This window comes from Drosophila ananassae, chromosome 2R (genome assembly GCF_017639315.1).
Source record: "Drosophila ananassae strain 14024-0371.13 chromosome 2R, ASM1763931v2, whole genome shotgun sequence".
In the NCBI taxonomy this organism is placed as follows: Eukaryota; Metazoa; Arthropoda; class Insecta; order Diptera; family Drosophilidae; genus Drosophila; species Drosophila ananassae.
This window is the reverse complement of record NC_057928.1, coordinates 8,196,537-8,206,679: the sequence shown is the minus strand read 5'-3', so window position 1 is coordinate 8,206,679 and position 10,143 is coordinate 8,196,537. Positions and strand designations below refer to the sequence as shown.

Genomic DNA, 10,143 nt, shown 5'->3' with positions numbered 1-10,143 from the left:
TACTTTTCTCGTGGCAGCTTGTTGATTCCATTTTGATTATAAATAAATATAAACATCAATAAAAGATCGTTTCAATTAGTTTAACGATAGCTCTGGCATTTAAATGTACATAAAATTAATTACTAACACTAAAAAGATAATTAGTTTTCACATAACTCATTATTCGCAAAAGTTTATTCAAATTACTCATACGTACTGTTGGTATTATTTTAGATTATGGTGTTTATATTTATAATTTTATTAAACTATTTTATCTAAATTGTTAATTTAAAATTTATCAGAAACCAAGCTATTAACATTATTTATAATAATTTTATAGCTTCTTCAACTTCAAATTGAAGTCTTCAATCCGAGGTACTCATTATGGTTACTCATACGCACTGTTGCCTTATTCTGATTTTTGACGTTTTTTCATTAACAAGTATTGAAGTTTACATTAAGAGCTGGTTGTAAATTAATTCGATAACAACATAATAAAAATTTTATAAAAACTTAAATATATTACTCATACGCCATGTTGACACACATGCTTTTAATTGTATGCTATGGTAGAACTAATTTTTAGTTTCAATAAGATCAATAAGATTTTAAGATCAATAAGTTATTTATACATATAAACATATTATGAATTTTATATTACTCATTCGCACTGTTGACAGCTAATAAATAAATTAATATTACTTCATTATAAAAATATATTCACTATAAAAATATATTTATATTACTTTTTGCAAGATTTTTATTATGATAAAATGTATTTGTTTTAATTAGCAGCTTGTAATAAAAAGGGACAAGATTACTCATACGCCCAGTTGTCATTCCTACAATATGCACAGAAATGCATAAGCAATTAATCCTGTTGCAACATTTTCATCCAGTACCAGCATTAGGACTTCCATTCAAATAATAATAATTAAATTTAAGTCCAAATTAGACCGGATTCTGGGAGGATTTGATTGCTGATTGATAATTCTGCACAAAATTGCATGTATTTTGCAGGTGGCTGGTTTCCAATAATTGATATTTGTAATCCAGCCAGCCCCTGACAATCTGGGCCAGCCAAATGGTTTTACATTTTCAAAGTATAATCAAATTTTAGATTCCTATCTTTGGTAATTGCTTCTACAACTTATGGGATAAATAAATCACGTCCCTACACTTCCACCATTTGTCTTCGTTTCCATCTTAGGGTTAGGTGCCTCTGGCATTGAAATCTAATTGCTCTGCACTGGGCCAAGTTCTCACCTGGCTTAAACCCGGAGTCTTCGCTCTGCGAGTCATTAGGAGAATATCAAATTTTCAGTTTTTGTTCGCACTCTACTAACAAAGGAATGGCTGAAATTATTTCCGTGTGGAGCAAGTTAAAGTTTTGTTCCAACAAAAAATGAAACTTTTGACTTGGTTAGAGGAAACTGGAGAAAAAAATTAGAAAAACATGTGGAAGAAAATCCAAAAGATAGCAAAAACAATGCTGAAAAACTAGGGGGAAAGAGTGACGCGTAAAATATGGCAACTGTCGGGGTTTCCTTTGAGCCTGGCTTTAGTTTCGCCTTTTGAGCAAAAGTTTTAATCCTTCTGGCTGAACTTCCTTTAGTTTGCTTAAAGCCTTTTCCGTTGACACTGAAAAGTGCTCAAAATTCGTCCGAATAGGCGGGATGTTTATTGTTTACAATTTCGCAAATCCCAAAAAGTTTGTCACACAAAATTGTATCCTCTGTGGCGTTGCAAAAAGTTTAAATTAAATGAATAACCAGAGTAAAGTTTGTACCAAAGTATTGCATGATTTTTATACCCTAGGATACAAATTAATGGGCAATAAAATAAATGTTAAAGTATAAACCAAAAATTGTTAGCTAGAAAAATTAAAGAAAATATTTAAATAATAATGAAACCTTTTAAAGGGGTATAAATGGATTCTATACCATGACTCTGTGAAAATGTTTGGCGGTTTTCAAGTTTGTTGCAAAAATGTGTGTAGCTTAATGTAGATAATTGAATTTCGACAAGGCTTTTGCGCTTGTCCAGAGTAATTACTGCTGTTAAAAATCAGCTCATTAAAGTTTGCTTTGAAATCTGTTGCACAGGAATATTAAATCATTTTTGGCTTTAAAGTAATTTTCTGTTTATTGAATTAAGTTGGCAAAAACACAGACAAAGTAGCTGGGAAAGTTTTGGGTGGATTTTTGGCCGGGGTGTCTGAGAATGCAGACGACATTCCCCAGAAGGGTCAGTTTATCATTTTAAAACCCATTTCGAACCATCCCCTGGACTTCCTTCCCTGTTGCGGTTGCTTTTGTTGGGTCAAAAGTTTTTGGTGGCAAGCGCAAACTTTTCTTATAAATTCTGTTAATTTTTTCCTTTCCATTTTCCCCGCCTGAATTTCCATATAAATACGAGCAATTTTCCGAAATTGATTTTCGACAAACTCAGCAAAATAATCAAGTGAGTTGGCGAACTCGCGAGTCCCAATGAATTTTTAATGAACTGTGTTTGCCCATGTATGCAAATATATGGGGCTCACTGTGCAGCTATTAGTTGGTTGTAATTTGAGAATTTCATTATTAGATTCCAGCCTCCCCCATCCATCCACAATAAGTGGTAATTTCGTTTAATTTACGCACTCAGCATTGACATAAAACAAAAAAATTATGCAAATTAAATGGTTTTCGAATGATTACGAGTTTTTTCGTAAATTAATTAATTAGGGTACCATCGATTAGAATGGCTCATTAAATATACATCAATGTGGCTATGTTAATTGGGTTTATTTTTGCTGACACACACAAATTAATAATTATGTAAAACAAGGCTAAAAAGTGAATATTCTTGTTAAATATTATTCTTCACACGCCTCTGACACTTTTTCTTTTGTGTGCCAAAAAAGAAAATGAAATATTTAACAAATGAAATTATTTTCGCATTAAACTCGTCCCACTCTTGCCAACGCACATTATGTCGGATGCAAATGATCAAAACGTGAAATAAATGCCGCGTATTAAAAATAATAATTACGCACAGAACATTAATTAATAGTTTGGACAGTAGTTGTGCAATTTTATGTGGGGGCAGCTATGAAATATGATTTTCGCAAATTTAGTGCGTGTTTAGCGGGTATTTCTAGAATTTTATTACGCCAATTAATAATTGAGTCATTAATTTGATGTTATTATGTTGTGTTACTTTTTTGCGGCCCGCAGCGGGATTTTATTTTGCACCTGAATAATATTTAATTAGCCATAAATAATTCAGAAATTTGCTGAATTTAATTACCAAGCGAGGAGCAGAGAAAATAGAGTTTATATTTCATTGCCTGAAAACCAGACGACCGTTTTAGGTTGTCAATCAAATGTGGGAATGTTTGTCTCATCGTCGGATCGTTGGCAGCCAGATGAGGATGGATTGTGGAATAGGATGGATGGGGTGGACGTGGCTGGGGCGGTGCGTGCGAATATCTGTATGTGCTATATGCCTCTGGTCTCATGCCTCTTGCCCCACGCCTCTGGTCGTATGCCTCTGCCGCCTGTTGTCAGAATGTGATTGACATGCACAAGTGAATCCCCCTCCACATACGGTGACCGAAATACGAGTCCGTACTCGCATTTGAGTGCGAGTATCTGGCCGAAAGTAAAACCGAAGCGTTGCAAACCAAATCTGAGGCTAAAGCACCGCACCACCCATGCCACCCACTCATTTGCATTTCGCAAGCCTCCATACAGTCGGAAAATAAATAAAACAATTTTTAAGTGTAAAGAAAATAGAGAAAGGCCAATTTTGAGGGAATCCAACACACATCTATTTCGTTTACAATTAATTTTAAAAAGTATCTCTATTTTAATCCTTCTTTTTCCCAAGTGTAGGTTATACATTTCACTTTTCCACAAGAGTTCGATGCCCTCCGTGGCACTTTCCTTACATTATATGTGCCAAGTGCCTGCAGAATATTGGCATGTTTGCTGCCCCACTCCACTTGACTTTTTTGCACCACCAGAACCACCTCCTGCTCCATCCTTCCTCCTTCTATCACCAACCGATTGTCATTTCATACAAAAGTTTTCAATTTTTCCTTGGTTTGTTTGCCCTCGTGTCTGGGAATTGTCCGGCTGTGCTATATGGACGGATTGGTCAGCTATATCACCGCATAAATCTAGACCGGCTTCAGTTTCAGTTACACTTTTTCGCTCATGAGTCATGCCACATAAATCACCCAATCCCAAATTCAGCTGCAGCCAACTCAACTCGCCCGTCAATATTTATTTTATTTCACATTTTTCGCCAGAGATGTCACAGAGAAGTGAAGTGCGGCGGTGAAAGGGTGAGGAGTGAGAGTTTTTTGGGGGAAAGTGAGAAATTGTCTTTGTTTTAAATGGTGTCCCAGTTGACTGTTGTGGACTGGTGGCTATTATTTGACTTTATCTCCTTGATCTCTATTTTATGTATTTTTAAACTTGATTTGAATTTTTACTAAGTATATTTTTTTAACGAAATAAGATCAAAATTTAAGAATATATCATTGTTTTTTTTTTTCAAAAATTTTGATTATTTTGTAGATAGTGTACTGTAGTTAAAGCTTACAAAAATCCCTTAAAAAAACCCTAATATTCTATGATTCTTTGCTAGCTTTTGACTAACACAAAAGAGCAGCTTCTTTATCCCATATCCAACTCCAGATGTCCGCAAGACAAACACCACCTTTAATGTGTCCCCTTTGACCTGAAAAGTTGTCTAATATTGTACCGTGACAAGATGTTGCTACTTTCCAAGTTGGGCTCTTCAGGGCGAGAAAACTCCCCGGTTATCTGAGGGATGTCCTTTCGCAGTCGGGCACTGCATCTCCCCCGACTGCATCTGACACATAAACTGCAAGGAAACAAAAGTGCCAAGACAAGCAAGCTGCACTTGCTCCAGCAGTCCCATAAAAAATTCATTTCCAAAAGTTGTCGTCGAGATAGAATGCATGGTAAGAAAGTTTTCGTTTCATAATTTTCAGTTATAGTGCTTGGGAGGTGGATTTTCCTTCTGCAGCTGATTACTGCAGTATGTGAATGTTATTTTCATGCCTCATATATCATTGATAAAAGCTTTTCCTCCTGTTCACTTTTCCCCAGCATACTTTTCGGATTGCGTGTTGAAATCACTGCCCAGACCTTTGAACCCCGAACTTTATGTCTACGCGTGTCTGTACTGGATTTTTCCATCCATTCTTCCACACTCACTGTTCAGTACGAAAAAATAAATAAAATAAAGCGTTAATTTCTGTTAATGGGAGGCCACCTCCGAAAATGTCTGGACGCATGTCAAATATTTTAGATAATGACTTTCTGCGGCCCCGGCCAAGTCGCAATAATTGAGCGGTTTATGGCCAGTGTTCAGTTCATTTGCCTGCTGCTGTCGACTTTTGTGCTTTTGCGGCTGTTCCAGTCGTTTCCACCAAATTATGGCCATTAAAAATATTTCGCTTTGCTTGGCTGTTTTGCCTGAATTTGTTTCTGACATTTGCCTGTGGTTTCAGCCGCAGCCCAAAAGTGACAGGATGGTTCAGCGAAGTTATACATATTTATGGGTATTCCTTTTTGACGTTAAAATTCAAAGGCAATAACTTTTAGGAGCCTGAAAATGTCCAAAATATTTAAATTACACCATATGCTGCCATTAATCTTGGGATTTCAGCAAATCATTTGACAAATTTAAGTGATGGTTTTAAGACACTTATCCTTAGTATCTTTGTCTTTTAAATGGCAAAGAAATAAATAACAATAATTACCAACCATGATAACCACCAACTTCAATTTATTTTCTTGATTTCTGCATAAATTGAAATTACATCAGATTGGTGTTTCTGTGAATGCCAAGAACGTCAATTAAAAGACCGAATGAATGTAGATCGCTTCGTAATAAGTGGAGCAAAGTTCAAAGGCATTTAATTAGAGGCATGGCATACAGGTTGGCAGCGGTTAGTTATGTCCGCGGCTAGGAGCCAAGAGGGGGAGGTCGTTGTGGCAGCTTCAACAGTGCTGCATAATAAAAACGATGCTCAGCATACTGCATTTTCGACCCCCAACCTTTGCTTCCTTCTTGGAAAAGCCGTCAGGTAGCAGATGTGTATAAATTTCATGCAATGCCGGGGAAATCCTAGAGGTCTCTGAATATACGGGAACCAAACATGCGAAAAGGTTACACTGAAAAATATTCATTTTACACTTAATATACTAGCTTCTATGGTTTCATTAAAAAACTTGATTCAAAGTTCCTTTGTTGCACTTTAAATAACGAAAAATGCCTACAAATACTATGCATTTTGAACCTTTCTTTCCTTTAAGTGTATGGAGATGGCGCATATGAGGTTGCGTGAGCTCAGGACGCCCCAGGGCGCGGAGGACATTGACAAATGATGTCCTGGCCGTGGAACACACATTCTAACTCACATTCCCAATCGGCTGATGGCCATATTCCGAACAATGTGCTGACTTGGGCGAATCGGTCTAGTCCAGGGGGCCCCGAGGCAGGTGCTGTGGAATATTTGTGAACCCCAGTGGGTCACTGGAAGACCATCGCTCTAAACTGGCCAAAAGTGCAATGGCCTAAAACTGACCAATGGCAGGAAGAAAGGTATAACAATGCCACTGAAAGTCCTTTGTTGCAATCCAGCCAGAAAAGTTGCAGCTGCATTTTATGACCACGAAAAGTTGTCGTTGCAATGTAAACTTCCGCCATCTGAAAAGTTTTTCCAAACAGGGTGTTCGAGCAAGAAGGTCTGTGTATAGTTTCTAACGATAGTTTTCTGTTAGCAATATTAAAAGATAATTAGTAGTTTACTTCGCAGTTTATTAGTCGAAACTTTACAGGTTATCAGGTTACACAGCGATCATGCAGACCCCTTCATTAAATTGCTGCTTTATCATACCAATGGGGCCTGAACAATAAGGACACACGCGAAAGTCCATTAGGAATATTTCCTGTATTAGGTTAAAAAAATATGAATATATGTAGTACAATTTTTTGCAAGTCATTATGACTCAGCAATGCTGTTACCAGACTCACCGATGGATGCTTCTCACAAGTTTCGGCAATACGTCCTCTAAAGAAGTGACGACATCCGCCGCACTCGTAGCCCTGCGAAGGACGCATACAGATGCAAGTCTTCACTCCTTTGTGGTCCGTTGAAGTCTCCATGTTGACCGTCATGGGCTCATCCTTAATCTTCATCTTCTCCATACGAGTCTCCAGGTTAGTCCTCACTTTGCGATTCATTCGCTCCTTCATTTCGCGCTCCATCTTCTCCTGGATTTCGCGTTCCATACGTAACTCCAACTCGGTCTGGGGCAACTCCGCGAACACTTTGTTCTCCAGACCGATGAGGGTAACGTCGCGGGGCGAGCGTGCATTCAAGTTCGCATAGCGAGCATTCAACCGAGCTACGATGTCACCGGGAGTGGTACCGCGGATATCTGCAATAACTCGACAGACTTACATATCAGAACATTCGGATGATATAAAAAACTAACCACTAATAGGTTTCTTCCCAGAATGGTGATTATCCATTTTTGGTTAAAGAAAATTTGCTGTTGAAATATTTTATATGATCACAAAGCACTACCGCTTAGCTCGGAGACTACCCTTAGAATGATTATAAGAAAAATGTAATACCATCGCGACTATAAAATAATTCATCGCCTACTTTCTTTTTTTATTAACAAATATTTCAAGTGTTGCATAGCTTTATAAGTTTACAAAAAGCTTTGACTATCTATCGATGAATCGATTGTGTTAAATGAGTTGTCTTAAAATTTTTAAAAAGTAGATTTAAATTCCTTTCATTTATGAAAGCCTCCATAGATATTGTTATTTTATTTTTAAACCACCCTGTATGGTACTGGATTGTATAGCCAACTACTACCCCCTACTTTAAGAATGGCGGCAGTTTAAGAACTCAAAAAAAATATTGACAAAGTGGCCGACGACGTGACACAGCAAATTCAATTTGCAATAAAAGTGTGCAAGAATCGTTTCAGAGGAAATAATGGCAACGGAAAAAAGGAAGTAGAACTGCAAACAAGGATCAAGTGAAGTCGTGCAGCATGGAGGTGGCAATCTGTCGATAACTGGTTGCCTGTGGGAAAGTTAACCTAATCCGGAGACCGACACCGAAGTCCGGACGAGAGCATTACACATGTGGGACATGAGTTTATCTGGCGAATTTAGGACCAGACTTCCCCGCTAATTTGTCAGCGAAAAGTTTCTTTTATTTTTGGCCAAGTTCCCCATGGAAACTGAGATTCGTAATCCCTGGTGTCGGCAGCTGGCAAACTTGGCAGACTCCAACTCGGAAATCTCGACGGCGAGCAGAGGGACATTTTATGCAAATGAAAAATTGCCCGGCATTTGCATTGGCAAGCAGCAGGTAAATGTCGGCGAAATGGTATCCTTGCGCTCATCCTTCACTTTGAGCTGCGCGGAATGCCATTCCAAACATAATTCGCATGCAAAATGCTTTGCTTATGACAGACTCAGCGAAAAGAATCTGAAATAAATTTGCATTCCATTAGGGTGCTAACATATTTAGTCTCGCTTTTCCGACAACACAACGAAAAGAAATATGTGTAATAAAGGACAATTTCTAGTAACTAATAGTTAAGAGCGTATAAACTTCGTTTTTTGTACCTTTAATCCGATGAAACACAATCCCCACTTGGGAAATTGTCATTCAGGGTTACGCAACCTTGGCCTTGAAAAAGGTTCACCTGCAAGACGGCTGGAAACTTTCCCTAAATATTCATGAAGCACTAGTGCAGTGCAGTCTATCATCTCAATTGCAGAGCGGGAGCATCACACGAGAAAATGGCGGGGAAAAAGAGAGCTGCCATTTTTCCCATTTCAATCCGCCTCTTTGCCTTTTTGTCCTGCAGGCAGCTCAAATCACTTCCGTTCTGCGCACAGGAAATGAGCAGCCATATTGCCTGCCTAGACTGACAAATGCAAGGACCCCCGGCTTGCTCATCCTTGGTGAGCCTGCCACGATTAGTGATGGCACCTCGGCGAGCTAAGTTTATTATTAAAACCATATTGTATTGCACGACTATACTTTTCTCTCTATAAGTATTTTGTTTCATAGATTAAAGGCCTATAATCTTATATTTATTATTGTTTTCTTGGCATCACTGATACGCACACGTGCTGGAACTTGGCCCCACATTGTTGTCGGTGTTTTTATTGGCTTTTGTTGTCGGATGTTGGCAATTTCATTGCAACTTCCGTAAAGCGTCGGCAAGTGCTCAGCGGAAGAGTTAAGTTTCTTTTAATTTTCAGCATAAGCGACAGCCTGACGCAGGCAACAATACGTGTATAAAAACAGGAGAAACCCGCAAAGGAAAGTAATGGAATGTGTGGGGCGAAAGCTGCATAAAAGGAAGAGATATCGGCCCAAACACACACGCAGGAATCTGGTACTCATTTCCGTTGAATAATAAACGTTGGGGCTCGTGGGGAATCGGAGTTCGATCGAAAAGTGTATACATCAGTAAAACATGTGCTTAAGAAATGCAAAAATCACAATAAGAATGACTGTTTAATACTCTTATTTAGTTATTCTCAGAGTATTATTTTTAAGATCCTTTACAAGATATGGGCAAGATAATTATAAATCATTTACTATATATTTTGAAACTCCACAGTTGTAAGTAAATTCCAAGAGAATGTAAGTCTTCTGTTTTTATTTAAAATAAACCGTAAATTTTCCTCATCTTACCATACATTTTAACTGTCGAATTGATTGGCTGCCTCCTTTGGAATCCTTGAGAGTGCGTGGCAGGAGCGGCTGTCACGACATGTGTTGCAGCAAAATGTTTGCCGGTTCTTCAATCTTCGACCCCCATTATTCATCCTCCGCGCCTCGCCCAGGACCGGCCCGGAAATGAAAAAGAAATTAAACTGCAAATTTAACGTATACACATATCAATATGTGCACGAGTGTGGATGCATATCCGCTGGGGCCGCTGCCGTCATGTTGCAAGCGCAATTAAACGAGAGGGAAGCGCGCATTGCCCGCCCGCGTAAGCCTCGAGGTTAAGTGCAACCGTATTTGTTCTCTTCATATTATATTTGTATCTGGACCATATGCACAGCGGAAAGAGATGCATGTGATTTTTA

General features: G+C 38.3%; 2 protein-coding genes across 2 annotated transcripts; one reads left to right on the top strand and one right to left on the bottom strand.

Moving 5' to 3' along the window:
- Positions 1 to 6,805: 6,805 nt before the first annotated feature.
- On the bottom strand, positions 6,806 to 7,644 carry LOC6506263 (uncharacterized protein CG13380). Its single transcript, XM_001958198.4, has 3 exons — positions 7,503 to 7,644; positions 7,039 to 7,445; positions 6,806 to 6,953 (listed from the first exon to the last, which is right to left on the bottom strand). Exons 1-3 carry the CDS (start codon positions 7,537 to 7,539, stop codon positions 6,852 to 6,854), a joined length of 546 nt encoding a protein of 181 aa, XP_001958234.1. The 5' UTR covers positions 7,540 to 7,644; the 3' UTR covers positions 6,806 to 6,851.
- A 64-nt stretch (positions 7,645 to 7,708) lies between these two features.
- LOC26514225 lies at positions 7,709 to 9,101 on the top strand. Its single transcript, XM_014910105.3, has 2 exons — positions 7,709 to 8,398; positions 8,814 to 9,101. The coding sequence occupies exons 1-2, from the start codon at positions 8,261 to 8,263 to the stop codon at positions 9,039 to 9,041; spliced, it is 366 nt and encodes a 121-aa protein (XP_014765591.1). The 5' UTR covers positions 7,709 to 8,260; the 3' UTR covers positions 9,042 to 9,101.
- Positions 9,102 to 10,143: the final 1,042 nt, after the last annotated feature.

Excerpts from the sequence above, each read along its gene's own strand:
- LOC26514225 (XM_014910105.3), top strand. The coding sequence starts at position 8,261 with ATGGAAACTGAGATTCGTAATCCCTGGTGTCGGCAGCTGGCAAACTTG. Across the intron at positions 8,399-8,813 it reads TTTGCATTGGCAAGCAGCAG|AGCGGGAGCATCACACGAGA; the intron begins GTAAATGTCGGC and ends TCTCAATTGCAG.
- LOC6506263 (XM_001958198.4), bottom strand. The coding sequence starts at position 7,539 with ATGGATAATCACCATTCTGGGAAGAAACCTATTAGTG. Across the intron at positions 7,446-7,502 it reads TGGGAAGAAACCTATTAGTG|ATATCCGCGGTACCACTCCC; the intron begins GTTAGTTTTTTA and ends GAGTTATTGCAG. Across the intron at positions 6,954-7,038 it reads CTTGTGAGAAGCATCCATCG|GAAATATTCCTAATGGACTT; the intron begins GTGAGTCTGGTA and ends AACCTAATACAG.